The following is a 22,036-nucleotide window of genomic DNA, read 5'->3' on the forward strand; positions in this document are numbered from 1 at the left end:
GGGGGGGGGGGGGGGATATCGTGTGCGTCATGCTCGGAAATCATTCAGATTGAATTATATTAGGTGCTCTCGTGATACGCACGGTGCTGCAGCGGAGCCCACGAAATGCGAACATCACTGGACCAGTGGAATACGAGGGAGTGAGAGACGGGAGTCAGGGTTGGGGGCTGGGGGTGGCGGGATGGGCCGCAATGGGGGCGGACGCCACTGGATACTGGGGTGCGGGGTACATATCAGAGAAGGCGCAAGCCATTAAAGGACGCATGCGTCTCGCTCTCTCTCAGTCCTTCTGCGGTATTCACTCGATTATTTCCTTTTTTTTCTTATCGTATCGCTGAGGTATTGTCCGCGGACACAGGGGGATAATTTATCGTTGGATTTTGAATTATTTTCGGATGACGGTGGGACAGGAAACGGGGAGATCGGGGGGAGGGTTTATCAGTGATGTTTCAGCCTTTATTGTTTATTTTTTTAATTGGGCGAGGAATTTGTCGTTAAACACTTGTTGGAGTTTTGCGTTCATCGAGGGAAGTTCAAGTTTTGAATTTTTTGTGGTATATAGATCCACACTGATGGAAGAAAAATGGAATTTCAGGGAATGTTTACTAGTTTTCAGGACAGTGACACTGAAGGCGATTTACCGGGGAAAAAATGAAATTTCAGGTTTCACTGAAAATTCAGTGAAATTACAGAATTTTAAGCAGCATAAAGACGAGAATTCCTTAGTTCATCGGAATTTTCAATCTAATATGAATAATCAGTGCCAAGTTACATTGAATTGTCAGTGAAATCTGTAATTTTATATTTTTTCACACCTACATAGCATTCAGCGTCACTGTCCTGTAAGATAGTGTCCGGAATTCCGGGGATATCTTTAAATATCATGCTTCAATTAATTGAATCATAGCTTAAAATGTTTATTTTAATGCCATTAAGTTAAAGTTAAAAGATGATTACGATAGCTATATTGGTTGATTTGATTTTTATGATGATTGTTGAAAATTTTGAATTTTTCATGAATTTCCCTGAAAGTGAGCTTTCTAATGGTTTCTTCAAATGTGATGTTTCAAATTCATTCAAATATGTGTAAATAAAATTTTTCTATTAATATTTTATCGAAGGGCTGAGGGGAAAGATAGAACTGTAAAAAAGGCAATCGGTTGTATAGAAGAAAGAGATAACAAGAATAATGATGATGATAACAGTCAACTAAGTTGAAAATCTGACAAAATTAGGTGAAAGGAAATCTTATTCAATTGAATAAAATGAAATAAACAATGAATTATACATGACAGAAGGAAATGATATGCAAAATAACCATTCGGAAGCATATTGCTAATTTATTAGCAAAAATGTCTATACTATATGCAATACAAGAGCAATTTCCCACTTGTTTTAATGATAATTGCGAATAACTTGTCATTAAACACTTGTTGGACTTTCGTCTTCGTCAGAGGATCTTCGAACCCTCCGAAATTGCGCTCTATGTTTCTCTGGGAACGTGACGATCATGGGCTCCGGGAACACAGGATCCATAACGTCTCTCACAGTGATAAAGAGGTAGCATGTTGCTACAAACGGAATTGTTAAAACGGAGAGTGGCATCTGGAACGTAAAGCAGAGGAGGAATTACGTTGAGCAGTTGCTGTTTTATTACCCGTTACTGGTACCTTTGAGAAAAAAAAGTCGAGGGTGTACTGCAGGAGAACGGTGAATGTTGCGGCGATAAAGGCCAGGAGGGTTGTTTGGGTATTCAATACAAGGAATATTCCACCGAGAGAGCAACTCGATAAGAGACTGTTGTAGCCCCACAGGCCGGAATAAACGGATTCGTGTGGCACGCCAAGTCCAAGAGCTGTAATTAGAGGAATTGTTCATCATCCTTTGAGTTTATTTTAGAAAATTCAGATGTTAAATGCGTTTTTATCTGGAGAACGAGGGATTTTAGCGAGAAATGTCATAAGAACTTCTTCGTAGAGGAGAAAATTATCTACAAAAAATGTATTTTGACATTTTCCTCTAAAACCACTCGTTACCAAGATAATTCGAGAGTTGAAGACCTGTAAAAAAATATTCAATTCGTTTCACCATTTTGATAACTGAGTTAATTATTGGAAACGTAAGTCGGGCATGTTTTCTCGACTGATTCAATTTGCCACATGTCCAGCCAACATCTCTGGAGAGTAATTCATCAATTAGAGCCGTCAGTCGCCGGCTCAGGGGACCAAAGTGACCTCTATTACTATTTAGAACATTAATCCCGAAATCCAACCACGAATGTAAAAACGAAAAACAAGACACGAAAACGTGGAATATTTCCCCAAGGGAACGACTTGATAAGAAACTTTTGTAGCCTCATAAATCAAAATAAACGAACTCGTATGACAATTGGAAAATTTCAGCGTCTGCAATTAAAGAAGTTTATCATCTTTTGAATTTTCATGAGAAGACCCAAATGAAGTTTTTTTTTAATGCGTTTTTATCTCGAGAACGAGTGATTTTAGCGAGAAATGGCATAAGAACTTCTTCGTAGAGGAGAAAATTATCTACAAAAAATGTATTTTGATATTTTCCCCTAAAACCACTCATTACCAAAATAATTCGACAGTTGAAGATCTGTAAAAAAACATTCAATTCGTTTCACCATTTTTATAACTGAGTTAATTATTGGACACGTGAGCCGGGCATGTTTTCTCGACTGATTCAATTTCCCACATGTCCAGCCAACATCTCTGGAGGGTAATTCATTAATTAAAGCCGTCAGTCGCGGGCTCAGGGGACCAAACTGACCTCTATTACCATTTAGAACATTAATCCAGGAGTCCAACCACGAGTGCAAGAACGAGACAAAAGAAACAAACAGTGCGATTAAATTTACCCCATTTTATTCTTACCTGAGAGCGATCCAATTATTGCGCCAATTAATGAGAACAGCGCAGTGGTAGGTGAATAAATCAGCATGGCAAGATAAATGACAGAGCCCGCAATCACATTATCAACAGCGAATACTTGGGAGGACGAGGTCACGACACCGCGGAACACCTTTAATACAGTATTCAATATTAATAGATCCATTTCTAGTTGGTCAGGATAGATTTTCTCACCATTCCCCAGTCGACGATGAACGTGGAATTGGAGTGGGTGGTCTTACAGATCGATCGGATGTCGGGGTTCATCATTGATTCAGTTAGCGATGTTTCATTAGTCTGAAATAAAAGTTTTACATGCACTGTCCAATGTTTAAAATTCTGCAGCGAAGCGGTAATACGGTTTAAGGATATCCGAGTACTGTCGCTATTTTCCCTTACGAAGGGAAGCATTGTAATCGCTCCCATTTATGTCTTGGATTTTTTGTGTTATATCGACTCATTCTGATCGTAAAGTTTTTCTTCAATTGTATTGTTGAGCCCTATCCGTCGCCATTAATTAAAATTTAATTCATCGATTAGTTTTTTGAACTATTGAGATTTTTCGAAAATCGGTTGTCTTACGATAACTAAAAAATGTTCTGAATTGACCGCATGATGGCTTTAAAAATTTGTTTGGATGTCCCTTGGACGGAGTTCGAAGATAAAGGCGATAGCAATAATCCTTATTTTGATTTATTTAAAAATTTTCAAAAATTTTGAATTTTTTGAAAATCAGAATTTTGGGGATATCTTTGAATATCATGCTTCAAATGAATTCAATCACAGCTTAAAATGGTTGTTTCAATGCCATTAAGTCGAAGTTAAAAGATGATTACGATAGCTGTAATGGTTGATTTGATTTTTATGATGATTGTTGAAAATTTTGAATTTTTTTGAATTTATGAATGTTTCAAATTCATTCAAGTATGTGTAAATAAAATTGTTCTATTAACATTTTATCGAAGGACTGAGGGGAGAGGTAGAACTGTAAAAAAGACGATCGGTTATACAGAAGAAAAGGGATAATAATAATAATGATGCTGATAACATGCATTCAATTGTTTTCATGAACAATTAAAAAACATGTGGCTGATAAAATGAAATTACTTCACAATCGAAATCGGATACAGCATCATTCACTTCCTCCGTGGAGTTCTCCATCCTCTGAATAGTCAGAATGATCAGAATCATGGTCTCAGTGACGTTGAAAGGGAACGTGACGACAGGCAAACGTCCCCTTCCATTGGCCCTCGTGAGGATCACACTGAAATTCACTCATAAAATCATCGAAAGGAATATGACAACCGTAACTCAATCATCATCACCTGAAGATCGTTCCTGCGAACATCATGAGAACAATCAGTCCATCCCAACGACTGCACTCCCCCGGAAATATTGCACTCGTTACGATACCGATCAGCAGTGGATTATAAACTGTCAAGCCATTTTCTATGGATGAACCAGGGTCTTGGATCAGCTATAAAAATAACAAGTGGATAATTGCAGTTCATTTATAAATGAGTACAGCTATTGTTGCTAATAAATTAGCAGTTTGTTCTCTTCTCTTCTATTTTTTCATGTCATAGTACTATCATGAATTCAAATGGCATCAAAATTTTGCTTATAATTTCGTTCTGTCAAGTGATTCTACGAGAGTCGACTTTCCCCCTGGAAAAACGGAAAATCTGATCCTTTGAAAATCTAAAAAAAAAAACATTTTCAGTTTTCACTTTTTCCACATACTTTTGAGAGTTCTGAATAGCTCGTCGCTTAAATAGTTGGAATCAACCCAGGTAGGAATTATATAGGCTGACGATGGAAAAAAGCCTGTGCGAGCCTAGGTTTGGCGAGGGTCAGTGACTCAGGCCTGGGACGGGCTTGATTTCACCGTTCACTCGAGCCTGAAATGAGGGCGATTCAAGGGGCCATTGCCGAGGTTCAATTCAGGCCTAGTCCAGGCTTTGAGTATTGAGGCTCATTACGTCAAGGCTTATTCGAGCCTCTGCAAGGCCTCAAAAATGAAAGTTAGTTTCGATTACATTCCTTGATTTTTATATCGATTAACATTTCTGATGCTAATGAAACACTCGGAGGCGCCAGAAATGTCGAAATAAAATTTTTTTTTTTCACCTGGGGCCAAAGTGTCATCTTGGATTTTTCAGGGAAAAGTCGACTTTCGCCAAAATCGAATTTTTCCGCCGGGTGAACGGTGATTCCGTATTTTCTGGCCCGCCTAATGCCACTGCGCCCCTCACTTGCCCCAGAAATGCAGAAATAAAAAAATTTTTTTTTTCCACCCCAAGCCAAAGTGCCATATTTAGGCTTTTTTCGGGGGGAAAGTCGACTTTCGCCAAAATCGAATTTTTCCGCCGGGTGAACGGTGATTCCGTATTTTCTGGCCCGCCTAATGCCACTGCGCCCCTCACTTGCCCCAGAAATGCAGAAATAAAAAAATTTTTTTTTTCCACCCCAAGCCAAAGTGCCATATTTAGGCTTTTTTCGGGGGGAAAGTCGACTTTCGCCAAAATCGAATTTTTCCGCCGGGTGAACGGTGATTCCGTATTTTCTGGCCCGCCTAATGCCACTGCGCCCCTCACTTGCCCCAGAAATGCAGAAATAAAAAAATTTTTTTTTTCCACCCCAAGCCAAAGTGCCATATTTAGGCTTTTTTCGGGGGGAAAGTCGACTTTCGCCAAAATCGAATTTTTCCGCCGGGTGAACGGTGATTCCGTATTTTCTGGCCCGCCTAATGCCACTGCGCCCCTCACTTGCCCCAGAAATGCAGAAATAAAAAAATTTTTTTTTTCCACCCCAAGCCAAAGTGCCATATTTAGGCTTTTTTCGGGGGGAAAGTCGACTTTCGCCAAAATCGAATTTTTCCGCCGGGTGAACGGTGATTCCGTATTTTCTGGCCCGCCTAATGCCACTGCGCCCCTCACTTGCCCCAGAAATGCAGAAATAAAAAAATTTTTTTTTTCCACCCCAAGCCAAAGTGCCATATTTAGGCTTTTTTCGGGGGGAAAGTCGACTTTCGCCAAAATCGAATTTTTCCGCCGGGTGAACGGTGATTCCGTATTTTCTGGCCCGCCTAATGCCACTGCGCCCCTCACTTGCCCCAGAAATGCAGAAATAAAAAAATTTTTTTTTTCCACCCCAAGCCAAAGTGCCATATTTAGGCTTTTTTCGGGGGGAAAGTCGACTTTCGCCAAAATCGAATTTTTCCGCCGGGTGAACGGTGATTCCGTATTTTCTGGCCCGCCTAATGCCACTGCGCCCCTCACTTGCCCCAGAAATGCAGAAATAAAAAAATTTTTTTTTTCCACCCCAAGCCAAAGTGCCATATTTAGGCTTTTTTCGGGGGGAAAGTCGACTTTCGCCAAAATCGAATTTTTCCGCCGGGTGAACGGTGATTCCGTATTTTCTGGCCCGCCTAATGCCACTGCGCCCCTCACTTGCCCCAGAAATGCAGAAATAAAAAAATTTTTTTTTTCCACCCCAAGCCAAAGTGCCATATTTAGGCTTTTTTCGGGGGGAAAGTCGACTTTCGCCAAAATCGAATTTTTCCGCCGGGTGAACGGTGATTCCGTATTTTCTGGCCCGCCTAATGCCACTGCGCCCCTCACTTGCCCCAGAAATGCAGAAATAAAAAAATTTTTTTTTTCCACCCCAAGCCAAAGTGCCATATTTAGGCTTTTTTCGGGGGGAAAGTCGACTTTCGCCAAAATCGAATTTTTCCGCCGGGTGAACGGTGATTCCGTATTTTCTGGCCCGCCTAATGCCACTGCGCCCCTCACTTGCCCCAGAAATGCAGAAATAAAAAAATTTTTTTTTTCCACCCCAAGCCAAAGTGCCATATTTAGGCTTTTTTCGGGGGGAAAGTCGACTTTCGCCAAAATCGAATTTTTCCGCCGGGTGAACGGTGATTCCGTATTTTCTGGCCCGCCTAATGCCACTGCGCCCCTCACTTGCCCCAGAAATGCAGAAATAAAAAAATTTTTTTTTTCCACCCCAAGCCAAAGTGCCATATTTAGGCTTTTTTCGGGGGGAAAGTCGACTTTCGCCAAAATCGAATTTTTCCGCCGGGTGAACGGTGATTCCGTATTTTCTGGCCCGCCTAATGCCACTGCGCCCCTCACTTGCCCCAGAAATGCAGAAATAAAAAAATTTTTTTTTTCCACCCCAAGCCAAAGTGCCATATTTAGGCTTTTTTCGGGGGGAAAGTCGACTTTCGCCAAAATCGAATTTTTCCGCCGGGTGAACGGTGATTCCGTATTTTCTGGCCCGCCTAATGCCACTGCGCCCCTCACTTGCCCCAGAAATGCAGAAATAAAAATTTCTTTTTTTTCCACCCCAAGCCAAAGTGCCATATTTAGGCTTTTTTTCGGGGGGAAAGTCGACTTTCGCCAAAATCGAATTTTTCTGCCGAGTGAAAGTCGATCCCTACTATTTAAGCGGTGGGCTATCCAGAACTGCCAAGAGCGTGTGGAAAAAATGAAAACTGAAATACAAATTTTGTGATTTTGCGATTTTTACATGAAAAAAAAATTTTTTAACATAAAATATCTATAAACACCAAACCACTCCTACTTGAGAATATTCCTAAGGACTTCCCCTAAAAAAATCACCAGCCCCCTGGGAAACGTACCTGTGGGTAGTAGAAGTGGAAAAACGTCATTTTTTTCCATTTTCACACAAAAAAAAAATCTTTAGACATGAAATATCTATAAACGCAGAAATAAAACACTATGATCTAATTGTCAAGGATGCGACGTTTCGCTAAATATATTTTAGATCATCGTATTTTATTTCTCCAAAACCCCTGATTCCTGGATTAATTTACATCGCTTGGAGATGAATACGGTTTAATAAATTTCAGCGATTTCAAAGCTTCCATTCGGAAAGAAAAATCATCCCTAATACTCAAAAAATAGCAGTAAAATAACATAATACAAGGGATGCACTCACATACGAAATGAGTAATCCAAGAAACCCCGTGATCGATCCGAACAGCAATACGTTGGGATCAGTAAATCCGAGAGTAATTATGATGAGCAAACCGCTGACGGGATTGTTTGCGAACACTACCTGAATCAGACACATCACTCCAGCAATCCCCCTTGCATCAACGCAGATAACAATAAATAACAGAAATAAAGAGACTGTACCTGTCCAACTCCCCTGACGGCCGCATCAATTCCACCTAGGCATTTCCACAAAATAGAATGCCTCTTACCCTGTTTTCTTTTCGATATCGCATCCCGCAGGAGGGGAAAATCTCCCATAAACACAGCCCACTTTTTATTGTTCTGGATTCATTCATATAAATGGAAAAATAGTTATTAACTACGCGGGGAGAAATTTCTATTCAAATTCGTCTTCAACTTCTGTTGAAGTGGAAAATGCAGTAATTCTGGTCAAAATTATAATTTTTAGGAGAGTAACTTCTAATAGAAATGTTTATGGTTGAAATCTCATCGTTCAAATTGGAAAAATGGAAGTTTTTCGAACTTTTTTGACAGTTTTTTTAGACGAATGTCCACTTTACTCAATTTTTTTTTTTTTATGCTTATTTTATATCGCTTCGAGTCTGATGAGACTATATGGCGATTGATCAAGACTTTAAAAATGGTTAGATCTCACCATTCTACCCGGCCAGGAATCGAACCTGGAACCTATCCGTTGTGAGGCAACGGCCTTAACCACTACGCCAGGCCACCGGGCGACTTTACTCAATGAAAGGCACTAACAAAGCCCATTTTTTTATTGTTTTGCGGTTGTCTATAGAAATAAAAATAAAATAGTTATTAACAACGTAAGAAGAATGAATGAATTTTCATTCAAATTCATCATCAACTTCAAGTAAAAAATATTTTAGGCGCAATTTTTATAACAGAATGTTTATTGTTGAAGTTATTTCATAGTTCCAATGGAAAAAATTCACGTTTTTCGAACACATTTTGCCATTTTTTACACAAGCGTGAATTGTACTCAATGAAATTGATTGAAAATAATGAAACTGCTAGTAAAAAAAACCATTTCTGTAGAAGTAATTAAATTCTTTCGAAGACTCTTTTTTTTTAATTCGTCAACCGCAAAAAAAACATCTCAAGTATAACATGCACTCGTCCTTGTCAACAATAGCCGCATAAAGCCGCACCACAACTCCATTCCAATCTCATTTTCAGTAACAAACTAAGTTAGTTTCAAGTTATGATTACTCTTCCGGATCCATTAGAACTGGCGCTCCTCGCTGACATTTTCGGTTATGTTCACTAACGAAGATTGAGACGCGTGAGGAAACTGATCAGGGATTTTTTTAATCGATCGAAAACCACATGTTATCCTATCCACGGTATAAATTGAATATTTTGTTCCTCAACCCCACCACACAATTGCTACCGAGACTTTCTAAACGGCATCTTGAATAATAATGTAGGCCAGATGTGGGGATATACGGGCATTAGCGCCCTGGTGGATTCAAATGCTCAATTATTTAGTCTTGAACCGCTAATTAGTGCGACTGTAGGACAATTAACTGCAGGCGTTGGGAATTGAATGGATTTTTTTCAGGTTTTCATTGATTTCTTGTATTGAACATTGAGGCGATGAATAGGATTGAGTAGCTCCGTTCGAAGGAGCCCCTGATTGATCCAGAGAGCAATAAATTCGGAGGAAATCGAAGAATAGTAACCATTAGTAAACCACTGAAAACGTCAGATAAGAAAAAAAGAAAATTTGGATTTTCAAGGGAATATTTTACCTGGCAGAGTATCTCAAATTTATCCCAGGAACAACAAATTAAATTTAATCCCAAGGTTCAATGAGTGTTGATTCAAATGGGGCTACAGGATAAATAAAAAATTATTCTTCGGATCAAATATTGAAAAATCATGACCGTTACGATGTAATTGATCCCGAGGATAAAGTATACCCTGGGGTTTATTTGGATAACTTCGTGCAACTCGGCCTTATTCTAGTATTTTTTTTTGTAAAAGGGTTATTAATGTAGCTCTACCGCTACAGTAAATTCAAAGATTATTGAAAACTGCGAAAAAATTCCAGAAAACTCGACTACATTCGGAATCGTAATTTTTTTTCAATTTAATGATCGTTTTGGTTTTCCAAAGAACAATCGAAATTTTTTAATATCAAGATTTAACCCAGTGTCTTATGTGAAAATCAACATTTCCATTGTAATTAAATATTAAAATCTGAATTTTTCTCTTCTCAGCCCCCGAAAAACTAGGAAAAATATTTATAAAAAATTAACTACTGAATTTTTTCCCACGTGATCTTTAATGACTTTTTAATTACCTTCATGAAGACATCTTAATTGCTCATCTTTTGTCATTTCTCCACATCAAAATTCTGATAGTCAATGCAATTTCATTGACCCTCCCTTTTCAATCGACGGCGTGAATAATAAACTAGGCCGGCTATTGGCATTGGCCTGACCCATTGAAAATCTCAATTATTCAGTGCTAATGAGTACGGTCGTTGGGCAATTAGGAAATGCAAGGAGATTTTTTCACATTTTTTTATTATTTTATTGTAGAAAAATTGAGGTAATAGAAGTAATGAGTATAACAGAATGCGATTGAATAACGATTGATGAATGTTTAGATATCGAGGACGTAGTTTGGGTGGACCACCAGGAGGGGATCCTCCTCTTCCTCCCCTCTTGCTTCACCCAATTCGCGGTTGGCGAGGGTGATGAAAATATTGTCCTGCAAGAGAAATACAAATTACTTCATTAATTATTGAAGTATTATTGACTTATTGATAACAACATTGTGATGAAAGAAACCTGGCGCATTTGAATAAAATGAAAATTCAATTGCAAGTTCTCTGAATAAATCCCTTTATGCAATTCAAATATAGTCGATTCAGTTCAAACGAATATATGCAACATCGGCAGAGCGAAATTCCACAATTTTTTTTCATTTCGAAGCAATTTTTTCATACTTCAAGGATATCCAAGTAATACTTTCCTACTTTTGTAGTTGAACGTCAGAACTTTCATCTCAGCCTCATTCAACTCTAAGTTTCCAGATATTTTGCAGTGATTTAATTAATTAAACTTTGCAGGTCTGCATCTGAATCTTGACATTAAATCGTTAGGAAACATTTGTTCGGAATCGAAACACATTTATTCATATTCAGAATAAAAAAAACCTTTCCGAAAGACTGATCAATTTCAATTATTAACTTATAAACAACGAATGTCTAAAAAAATGATAATTCTATATCAAATGTAATTTTAATGAAGCTGAATACTCATGATTGTTTCCAATTTTTCTCACGCAATTTAATCGACGAATTTGACGATTAAAATCTGTAAAAGATACTTGGATATGCTTAACACGGGATTGTACACATTCAGACCGTATTCTCCAATCACGAAGTATCAACAATTTAAGAATCTCAAATTTTATCCTCAAAGAATGTTGAATCTCAAATCATGACTCGAGCCCCCCAGAATTCCCCTAAACTCACCGTATAAGTCAACCGATCAACGATCTTCTCCACCAAGGCCTTCCTCTCGAGCAGCTCCTCCTCCGAGTCAATCTGCTCCTGAATCTGATCCAAATACCAGGCAACCAGCTCGGACTTCCTGATGCCAGGCTCCCCCTCGTCCTCGATGCTGTTCTCCTTATTCCTCATATAAAGCACCAGCATATTGCTCAGACACTTGTACTGCTCAAACGACATTGTGAGCTTCTTTTTGGGGGCTCCCTCCTCCTCCTGCACCTCCTCCTGCCCATTGGTCTCGTCTCCCAGGGCATTGAGGGCCTCCATCAAGGGAGGCGCATCGTCCAGGTCCATGCCATCAGCCCTGACAGTCTGGTCCTCCAGGTCGATGTCAGGCTGCTCCACCCTCACAATACTCTTGCTCAGCAGTCTCCTCGCCTCCTTGACGTGCTTGACAGTGACCTTGTCCGCACACTCGAGCTTGGCGAGGGCCTCGGAGAGCCTCACCAGGCTCTCCAGCTGCCTCACAGTGACCCTCCACGTGGACTTGCCACTCCCCACCCCCTCCCTCTGCCTGAGAACAGTGTAGCTCTCCACCAGGAGCTCAGCAGCGTCAGGATTTATCGAGGGCTTGAAGTGCTTCGCGAAGTTTATGTACCTCAGGATCTCGGACTGATCGTAAATTGTGTCTATTGTGTGGATATTGTTGCTGTGGAGGTCGACAATCTTCTTGGCGATGGCGTTGTCCACTACCTCGTTGCACTCGTCAACGAGGATGAAGAAGAGATCGAATCTAGACATGATGGGGGCTGTCAGCGTGACGTTCTGCTGGAGGGACTTGCTCCTGTCGTATCTGCTGCTAATGGGGTTGGCAGCTGCCAGAATTGAAGTCCTTGCGTTTAACGTCGCTCGCACCCCGGCTTTCGCTATCGATATCGTCTGCTGCTCCATCGCCTCGTGGATGGCCACCTGGTCCTTTGGGTCCATCTTGTCGAACTCGTCGATGCAGCAGATCCCGTTGTCAGCGAGCATCAAGGCACCAGCTTCTATGACGAAGTCTCCTGGGGATCGATAAGTGGACAGTTCCGTTATTCAATTCAATTCATTTGTTTCTTTGATGTTACAAAACTTTTGTCTTTGGTTTATGTAATAGTGCCATTATTTTTTTTTTTATTGTGACTATGGCCTGTGAGGTTAATTGAATTGGGATTGTTTTTGGAATCGATGATAAAGGAAATTCATTTATTTTGTCGCCTTCATGGTTGATGAAAAATAATCATGACTTTGTTAATATCGCATTCTGCAATCTGCATTGAGTCGAATAATAATGCAGAGGAATGAATGATAGTGATGATGGTTAATGAGGAAAATTGAATGGAGATTATTTTTGTAATCGATAATGGAATGAAATTCATTTTTCATTATCATCTTGATGATTGATGGAAAAAATCACGAGTTTATTCAAATTACGTGAACGAATCGTCATTATTTGAGGTCATTATTTGAGGAATGGAAATGTTTCAGATATCATTATTTATTTTATCGCAATGAAAAAATTTTCAATCACAATTTTAGATTAGAGCGGAAATTTCTGATGTAAGAATGAAATAATTGAAATTCTCAATTACTCATTTATAATGGAATGAAAAATAGTTTCATTCTATCGCTCATTGATAAAATGGCTTATTTTTTTTCCGGGAAAAAAAAATATAATTGGAGAACTCTGGTCACCTGACTCCTCGTCTCGGACGACAGCTGCTGTCAACCCAGCTGCTGAGGAGGCTTTCCCCGACGTATAAACAGCCCTGGGGGAGATTTCAGCAACTTGTTTCAAGAGTTGGGATTTTGCAGTACTGGGGTCACCCACTATGCAGCAGTTTATGTCCCCTCGGAGACTTGTGCCCTCGAGGGTGGTCTTTGGAACCCCTGCAAAGAGCATTAAAGTAATGCCTTTCTTCACTTCATCGTTTCCGTGGATCGAGGGGAAGAGACTGGCGACGAGGTTCTCGTAGAGATTCTTGTCGCGGGACATCTCGTAGACTTTATTCCATTCGGACTCGGTCATTTGGCGCTTCATCATCTCCTGGGAGATCTCCTCCATCGCCATCTCAGTACCTCCGAACTGATGAGGAGGAAACGATATTATTGCTTGATTTCAGGGTTCAGGTGGTTGTCAATTTATCCCAGCAACGATAGATTTTAAAGAAAAAGGTCACAAGATCGTTTTTGCAGAGAATTTTCTCAACTACAAAAAAAGGATTTTGGCATTTTACGGTAAACCTCATCGTTTCGGAGTTAATTAGACAATTCTTCAGTGAAGTGATGAAACAGAATAAAAAACTCAACTTTAGGATGATTTTTCAGTCGTCAATATGTCAAGATTGGCTGAGTAAAATTCAATGGAAATAATGAAATAGGGGGGATAACGCCTTTTTTTCAGAGGTGATTTTTCAAAAATTTATTTAAAAAAAAGTACTAACTAGCAACTGTTTTTTATTAGCTCGCAATTTTCTTCAAAACTATTTCAATGAGGAAAAAAATAAAAATTTGGAATATCTATACATGGGGGGCTAATTGATCGGATCTGCTAGCGTATTGACTCAAAAGATATTGAACGTTGAAGAGTCTCATTTCACCTCATTCTGTTGTACTATTTCACTATTGACTTCTCTTCCCCATTTTGACTCTCAAAAAATTCACTACACACAAGTTCTCCGTAGTAAAATCGTAATTACCCTCAAGCTCGTCGCAGTTACACTACACGCGAGGAATGACAGACGATAATTCAACTCTCGAACCCCGAGGGCCTTCAGCCCCTTGACACCCTCGCCCTGATCCCCAGCTTTATGCCTCGAACTGATTTCCGCTTTTGTTCCGGGCAATGCGAGTGCTCCAACGTCAGGCACAACTATTAAAGTCCCCGTGAAGTCATATCTGCGGTTGAATAATTCGTTTTACAGACAATGAATTTTATGATCTAGTGGGTCGTTAAGTTTATTGTACCTGTCTCCTGCCTGCACTGTCTCAACAGCCTCAGCTCGTAAAATTATTTCGAGGGAACGGGGAATACATCCTCGAGGGAGTTCAGATTGTGTTTCCTGAATTCTCACTTTTTGGAAGTCTACGAATACGGAATTGTCCACGTCCAGGACGAATCTTCGACGGTTGAGGCAGACTGGGTTGTTGCATATTGTGGGGTTTGTGAACTGAAAAAATTTATTTATCAACAATTTATTAACAAGAGTGAATAGATTAAAATTAAAAATAGAAATTAGTTTTAATTTAAGGCTTTTTATCTTCATAATGTAAAATATATCACAATTTCCATTGGATTTTACATCACTCAGGAGTCTCTAAAAATTATGATTGTACAATCAAAAACGGTAGAAAAAGAACTGAACATTTTCAAAGCGCGTTTTTAATAAAGATTAAGAAATAAGTCCGATAGAGAGGAAATAGTGAATGGATAATTTATCATGGTAATTAACTATCTGACAGCCATTGACTACTGTGACAAATGACGACCTAACAGTCATGCATTTGAATTGTATCATTATTTTGGGGGATATTGAAGATTTAGTGCAGTGGTTTTTGTTCATTCTTCATTACATCAATCGTCACTTATTTGTTAATTCTGCAAATATCTCGTAATTGAGCAGGTTCGAAGAAAATTGTCAAAAGACATCTTTTGTAGAGAATTTTCTCAGCTACGCAAAATATCTTATGGCTTTTTCCTCTAAAATTTATCCTCGCAGAGATAATTTGACAGTTGATATTGGATTATGAATGAGATATTTACTTTGAACTGCTGCTCGACGTTCTTTATAACAGCATTGCAATCGACACAGATGAAGGTCCCAGACACTAACTCTGGGTGCACCGGGTGAGTCCTGACCACTTGTCCTGATATACGAATGAGTGTCCCTATTTTGGAGGTCGTTAATTCTCGGAGTTTGTGTCTGGTGGGAACATCAACGAGACTGACGTAACACTCTTTCTCTTTTTTCAAATCCCCAGCGTCCTTCACGAAGTTCCAGACCGCTTGGCAGAGGTAGGGGTAGATCCTGAGGGATAAAATCATCATCAACAAAATATAAAACCATAAAAAATTTTATTTTAGAACTCTAAATGGCGAAGAGCATTGAATAGAGAAGTTGTGAAACAGAACTGCATGAAATTGAACTTTTGAATCTCCAATATCTTCTGACTCAATTCTGCGATTTGGACGAGTCACGTTTCATTTCAAAATTTGAAAAAATATCTTGAAAATGAAAAAAAAAATTGCTGAATTTCATTCAGCCAATCTTGAGATATTGACGATTGAAAAATCATCCTGAAGTTCAGTTATTCAGTTATTTTATGCCTTTAATAGTGAATTGTTTAATTATCCTCAAGGTAATCTTCCTCTAAAATATTTCACCATTTTTCGCTGAATCCCATTATCATTACCTGTAATATTCCTCGATGATTGTTGTCGCAAGTGCTTGATTGTACCTCTCGATATCATCAAAGGAAACCACCAAGGTGCTGCGTTCAGGGCTGACGAGCTCCTTCGCAGGCTCCAAATACTTGACCTCATCATCCTCCCTGTACCTATCCCCAATAACCCCCAAACCCAATCTCAGTCTCAAACTTTTTAATTAAACTCCACCAAAGAAGAAAAGAATACTCACTCCTCCAAGAAACTTTGAAACAACCTCTGACAATGGGACCCTATCTCGTCTTTCACTCGATTCTGTCTCGCCTGTACATCCCCGAAATCCATGATCTATGTTTCTCCAGACTATTTCAATAATCGAAAATAAAACTAACAGAAGATAATTAAATTAAGAGTACAACACACGAATAAAAATACAGAGTAAAAAAACGTAAACAGAATTGGAGAAGCGAGGCGAGCGTGTACTGTAATGACGCCTCCAACCTAAAATCGAGTATCAACCGCACATTTTTGGCGGGAAATGACAGCCGGATATGGCGTCACTCCCCCCCCCCTTCGACGTCCTAAATTCTAAAGAAGCGAGAGTAAAAATTCAATCGAAATTTTTATAAATTGACATTCCTCTGGGTTGTTATGGAATTATCTCAAGATCTAGTAGCTTTAGGAGAAAATGTCCCAAAATATTTTTTGTAGAGAATTCAATTTCCTGCAAAAAATGTCTCGACATTTGCCCCTAAATCCCCTGATTACCGAGATAATTCGATATTAAGAGGCGAAAAATTGAAATGAATGAATGAATGATTGAGAGACTCTTGAAAAAATAAATAAAACCCAATTTTTTCAAAAATATCCTATATCATATCTTTTATTGATAAATATACATATGCCTAAAGAATATACAGGTGATAGTAATAACTACACTGTTAAAATTTTTCATCAATCAAATCCAATGATTCAATAATCAATCAAATTATGAAATAACGAGTCAAGTAAAACTCAACTTTAACGTAATTCCACTTCAGAAAAAAAAATAACTGACCTGTGGAAAATGAAAGATAGTTTTATGAATTGAATAATGCGTTGTTGATGTCATCCTCAAATCAATACAAATGAATAAGTCATCAATAAATCAACGAAATGAATTCCTCAGTCTCACGAAAATTTTAACAGTGTACTCTCGCAGCATCAAGTAGTATCTTAACTAATACATACTAACGAAAATTTTGAATCAATCTCGCTCTGAATGATACAACTTTACATGGATTAATGTACACCCAGTTCATGTATCCATTGTACATAAAACCGTTCTATTGTGTGCTGAGGAAAAAGTGGCTGTGACCGTGAATCCAAGAGAAAAAAGTTGTTTTTAAAAAAATTCTAATGAATAGAGCAATGATTACAAGAGTAATTCACCCATTAATTGCATTTGATTTCTCGGTCCTTCGTACAAATACTCCATGCTCACTACATCGCATAAACTATTTGATAGTTCTATATGTCTCTCTAACGTGTCATCTTAACTTATGATTTTACAGAATATTCATGTGTCTCTCAATCACGACTTCTGCGGCCTCCCCCGTTTCTTGATCGGCGTATTCGCTGACTGTTTTGTGATGCGCGATTTTCTCTTTTGTAGCGTTGGAATACTACTGTGACTACGCAGATGACGAATATAAAGGTATTTCGACCTGAAGACTTTCTTGCATCTTCGACACCTCTGAACCTTCATTTTCTCTGAAACTGATTTTTAAAAAATCATTAAACAACCTTCGAAAAAACAAGAGGACAATTGCATTTTTTAATAAATGAGTCTAGTTATGAATAGGGTCATTTTTTTGAAATTCTTATTTCAGTATTCTCTTCTTCTCCTTTTTCATGACATCGTATTATCAATTGAAATGATATCAATTTGTTGAGCCATGATTAATTCCATTTTGATAACTATTTTTTAGTGATCATTTAAAAATAGATTTTTGGAAAAACCATCAAATTTTCGAATTTATATGAAAAATAGAATTTTAATTGATGTCACTCAGGGACAGCCATATTCATAAATTATAATTATCGTTAAATTTTGAACTAATCCATTCGTTAATATCACTCTTAAATTTTTAATTATTGAAGTAACCATTAATTTAAATATTCAATTTAGTTAGGACTAAAATCTCTTTTATGAAATTTACTATTATTTACTTGATAGAAAAATTTACAGTTGATGTTACATCAAAGTCGATAATCATGAAAAAACCCGTGAAATTCAATTGCTCCTTTCCGCGAAGATTAAAAAAATTGTAAACTCAATTTTGAGCGATTGAAGCTCTTCCATTAATAAGGAAAACCCCTAAAAACCAACAAAAACCCCTCCTCACCAATTTTCTTGGTGGCATGTTGCAGGGAATGCGCCAGCATAGCGGCGAGACTGGGAAAGGACCTCCTGCAGTCCAAGCAATTGATCCTCTTGGTCCCAGCGTTCCTCCAAATCCTCCCCCTCTTCACCTTCCTGAACCTCTCTCTCCTCTTGCCCCTCTCCACCTTCTTCTCCACCTCGTCCTTCCTCCCCAAGCTCCTCGTCCTCCTCCCCTCCCTCAGTCTCTCCTGGCTCACCTTCTTCTCCTCCTTCCTAATAGTATTGATCTTCTTCCTCAGAGAGTGCATCAGTTTCACATGCCTCGCAAGAGCCACCACCACCTCGAACCTCTCATGACAGCTCTTGCACTTGTACTCCTTCTTCCCCCTTCCCTTGTCCCTCGTATTCCCCTCATTGACAGACTTGAGCCTGGCAGACCTCATGGGGGCAGTTCGTCTGGTCCCACTCCTAGTCCTCTCTGATATCGTCCCCTGGGCCTTTCCCCCCTTGGAGCACATCCTCGAGTGCATCTCCAGCCCCCTCTTCCCCCTGAACTCCCTCCTGCACCTCTGGCACTTCAAAATCTCCACCAATCGCCGTCTCGTTCCTCTCCTCCCCCTCCTCTCAGCCCCATCGTCATAATCGCTGTCGTCACTGTCGTCCACCTCCACCTCCTCCTCCTTGTCCTCATCGTCGTCAGAATCCCCCACCATGATGACGTCGTTCTCCTTATCACTGGAGCCCTTCTCCTTGCCATCCTCAAGGGTAATGATCTCCCTGTTGACATCCTCCAGGTCAATGTCAATCACCTCAATCCTGTACTTCTTCTTCTTCCTCGGTTTACTCGTCTTCCTCCTGGTCCTCATGTAGGGTGTCTTCTTCATCGTCGTGTCTTTCTTCTTTTTACGTCGTCCCCTCTTCTTCGGCTGGACCTTCCACCTATTCTGGTACAAATTCTCCTCGTCAACTTCAGTCATCATTGCTGGCTGAATTATTATCTCTGAATCAGCTCGATTCACTGTCGTCAACTGCTGCTTCCTCGGACGTTTTATCCTCAGTACTTCCGAAGAGTTCAGTTTTGTGAAGGTGTCGTCCTGGGGGAAGCTCTCATTATCCTGGGACAAGTTCTCGTTATCCTGGGAAAAGTTGTGCTCCTCGCTAACGTCTTGATCGTCGATTGGCTCGACCTCCAGATCAATCCCCACTGCATTCAAACTCTCTGATTTGACTCCTCTGGATAAGGAACTTTTGCTGGACCTGGGGATCGCCTGATCCTGCTTCAGGATCTTCTCGATGTCCGCCAGGGTGAGGTCTGAGGGGTCTGGAGGGGGCTCGTCCGACAGAATATATTGCACTTTCTCAATCACTTTGGTCTTTATCTCCTCTTTAACTGGGGTTCTCTGCTTGCTCTCAGGCTCTCCCTGGGTTTCAATCATCGAATTGTCCTGCACCACCAGGTAGACGTTGTCCGATGGCCAGCTCTCGTACAATTCACTGTTGGGGAGGTTCTCCTCAATGTTCAAAGTGCTTTTGTAGTCGTTCTCTGGGGGATTTTCGTCCTCCTCGTCAGAGAATGGAATTTCCTTCTTCACGCACTTCTGGGGAGATCTGAATTCTATGATTTCCTCCTTCTGTGGGGTCGGAGTTTCTGCTGGAGGCTCAGGGGACGCTGGGACTGGTGGAGGGATTTCTTCCATTGCGTAAATCTGCTTCTTAAATTGGGATGTTTTTTTGACTGTTCTTACTGCACCCTCGCCGATGAGCTTCTCGACGTCGTCCCTCATGAGGAACTGGAAGTCTGAGGGGGGCTCGCCCGATTCGTCGTAGACAGCCACAGCGAATATCTCGTCCGAGTCCTCGACAGCGTAGAGGGCCAACTGCTGACCAGCTGCTGTTATGAAAGTGGCTATCGTCTCCTCGTCTGACTCGTCCTCTGGGGGTGGCTCCAGGAGGACTAAATTGGGGTCGTAGTCCTCGAGCTCTTTCTTCATGTTGTTGTTCTGGAAAATGACTGGGGAGGGGGTGCCCTCGCGGTGGAAGAGGTTGAACGTCTCCTCCTTCACCTGGATATCGTAGTTGGAGAGGGTGTGGGGGGGGACCTCCGGGAGTGAGGATGAGGCTAACCTCTCGTTTACCTGCGAATCCATGAGTCGATTGAATTCATTAGTTGGGGGGGTACTTCGTTTCGAGGGGAAATGGGGGGACTACTGATGATGGGAATTTTAGATTTGTTTAGTTTTTATTTTATTCGCTGAGGGCAGACAAAAGAGCAACTATTGAATATCAGCAATGCAACAGTCAATTGTCACTCAGTTCACACTTGTATTCAAGCATTGCGCGAGACATTTATATTGTGATTGTCTTGATGATGGGGGTTTTGGAAAATTTCAAAAGACGTTTTTTTAGAGAATTATATTTTTAAAAAATGTGTGCATGTTGCTATTAATGAGTAGATTAAGAAAATTTGAGGTTTACAGTGATTAAGGTTCACATATAATCATCAAAATTAAAACATAATAGAATAATGGATAATATAAACTGTTAATTCAGTAGTGAAGCGGTAAACCGGTTTAAGTTGATTTAGACTGTTTGTCAGTTTTTAAAGAATATCTCGGAACCTAATGGAGATAGAGAAATTTTTGTCATGACCTTTTTTGTAGAGCCAATTGAGGGCTATAAAAACAGTCATGAGAACAATTTTGCTATCTCTCTTAGATTTCGAGATATTAATCAAAAAGAGACAGCTCTGAATGGGGATTCGTTTAGTTAAAGATATTCGAGGGAATGAAAGAGTTGTAATTACTTAAAGTGGCATATTCATTCGTATTAGACAAAAAACAGTTGAATATAATATATCATTCAATTGTCCCTCAATTCACATTTCTATTTAAGCATTTCCCAAGAATTTAGATTGTGACTCGACGATAACTGCTTACAGGAGAAAATCAACAGATGTTTTTGTAGAGAATCAATCGAAAAAGTCTTATCATTCCTTTCTAAAACTACTGACTCTGTCCCGAACTCCAAATAAACAACGATAGCAAATCAGTCACCACATTTTGACAATTCAACTGTCGCATGAAACCCAATGAAACCAATAAATTCATTAATTACTACCAACTCACCATGATTCTCACTCTGAATGTGTCTGTCTATAAATATATTATGACATTCTAGATTCAACTTTTCCCAAGTTGTACTTTCGCCAATTGCACATCTACCCAGCACACATCGCCGTGCCTCCAACCAATACCACAATCACTAGTAAAATTCAAGAATCTCCAACATCTGCAATCAAATCAATCGTCATAAACCGATAAAACATAAAAACGTTCGTGTATTTTTCCCAACTTTCAGGTTATGTTTTTTATATTTTTAGATGAAGATATAGAGTATGTGTTTTCCTATTTACCTACCCCCTCGACGAAAAATCCACCGCCTGCGAAACGCCTCGCACCCCCAAGATATTACATAAACACAGGTCCTATCGATATTAATTTCTACAACTTCTCGAATTATTTTGGGATGCGACCGATAATAAATTGATGGAGATCAATTGTAATGCATCGAGCACCTCCAAAAGGCATAAGTAACATAACACAACCACACACGTATCCTTTATTTCGTGTTTTCATTATCAATCGCAAAGGCGCGTCTCCAATCCGCGACGAGAAGAGCAGAGGGGCAAAACCGGACACCCTTCAAAGTCCAATATCTCGGGAGCTAGCGATGCAATTTCAAAAAATTAAAATTGATTTTAAAGCTCGTGAAAAAATCTTCAAAGTGAAAAAAATATCGGGAAAATTCACTCAGCCGGTCGTGAGATATCGCCATTTGAAGCAACACCTTTTGCCCTCAGTTCTCGTAATT

At 39.7% G+C, this 22,036-nt stretch overlaps 3 protein-coding genes across 4 annotated transcripts; all 3 read right to left on the reverse strand.

Moving 5' to 3' along the window:
* Window positions 1–1,422: 1,422 nt before the first annotated feature.
* Window positions 1,423–9,166, reverse strand: LOC107040586 (urea transporter 2). Its single transcript, XM_015260723.1, has 9 exons — window positions 9,128–9,166; window positions 8,075–8,215; window positions 7,875–7,994; window positions 4,235–4,386; window positions 4,017–4,173; window positions 3,105–3,206; window positions 2,895–3,042; window positions 1,671–1,855; window positions 1,423–1,605 (listed from the first exon to the last, which is right to left on the reverse strand). The coding sequence occupies exons 1-9, from the start codon at window positions 9,164–9,166 to the stop codon at window positions 1,423–1,425; spliced, it is 1,227 nt and encodes a 408-aa protein (XP_015116209.1).
* A 1,318-nt stretch (window positions 9,167–10,484) lies between these two features.
* On the reverse strand, window positions 10,485–16,318 carry LOC107040604 (DNA replication licensing factor Mcm6). Its single transcript, XM_015260744.1, has 8 exons — window positions 16,055–16,318; window positions 15,831–15,974; window positions 15,181–15,445; window positions 14,385–14,587; window positions 14,117–14,315; window positions 13,113–13,503; window positions 11,406–12,442; window positions 10,485–10,636 (listed from the first exon to the last, which is right to left on the reverse strand). Exons 1-8 carry the CDS (start codon window positions 16,144–16,146, stop codon window positions 10,529–10,531), a joined length of 2,439 nt encoding a protein of 812 aa, XP_015116230.1. The 5' UTR covers window positions 16,147–16,318; the 3' UTR covers window positions 10,485–10,528.
* Window positions 16,319–16,660: 342 nt separating this feature from the next.
* Window positions 16,661–21,772, reverse strand: LOC107040593 (myoneurin). 2 transcript variants are annotated; one of them, XM_015260731.1, is made up of 4 exons: window positions 21,583–21,772; window positions 21,292–21,454; window positions 18,189–20,301; window positions 16,661–17,559 (listed from the first exon to the last, which is right to left on the reverse strand). In XM_015260731.1, exons 2-4 carry the CDS (start codon window positions 21,292–21,294, stop codon window positions 17,375–17,377), a joined length of 2,301 nt encoding a protein of 766 aa, XP_015116217.1. In that variant the 5' UTR covers window positions 21,295–21,454; window positions 21,583–21,772; the 3' UTR covers window positions 16,661–17,374. The 2 variants fall into 2 exon arrangements, with proteins under 2 accessions (XP_015116217.1, XP_015116218.1); XM_015260732.1 differs by having other exon boundaries at window positions 21,579–21,772.
* Between the last annotated feature and the right edge of the window lie 264 nt (window positions 21,773–22,036).

This window comes from Diachasma alloeum, unplaced genomic scaffold (assembly GCF_001412515.2).
Source record: "Diachasma alloeum isolate Michigan unplaced genomic scaffold, Dall2.0 Dall_scaffold_00339, whole genome shotgun sequence".
NCBI lineage: Eukaryota > Metazoa > Arthropoda > Insecta > Hymenoptera > Braconidae > Diachasma > Diachasma alloeum.

Coding starts and splice junctions, on each gene's coding strand:
- LOC107040586 (XM_015260723.1), bottom strand. CDS start 9,166: ATGTCAGCGAGGAGCGCCAGTTCTAATGGATCCGGAAGA. Junction 7,995..8,074: donor CCGTCAGGGGAGTTGGACAG/GTACAGTCTCTT, acceptor TGTCTGATTCAG/GTAGTGTTCGCAAACAATCC. Junction 1,606..1,670: donor TCGACTTTTTTTTCTCAAAG/GTACCAGTAACG, acceptor TTTACGTTCCAG/ATGCCACTCTCCGTTTTAAC.
- LOC107040604 (XM_015260744.1), bottom strand. CDS start 16,146: ATGGATTTCGGGGATGTACAGGCGAGACAGAATCGAGTGAAAGACGAG. Junction 15,975..16,054: donor TTTCAAAGTTTCTTGGAGGA/GTGAGTATTCTT, acceptor TATTGGGGATAG/GTACAGGGAGGATGATGAGG. Junction 10,637..11,405: donor TTGATCGGTTGACTTATACG/GTGAGTTTAGGG, acceptor TTTCTCTTGCAG/GACAATATTTTCATCACCCT.
- LOC107040593 (XM_015260731.1), bottom strand. Junction 17,560..18,188: donor ACATGCCACCAAGAAAATTG/GTGAGGAGGGGT, acceptor TTTAAAAATCAG/TTTCAGAGAAAATGAAGGTT.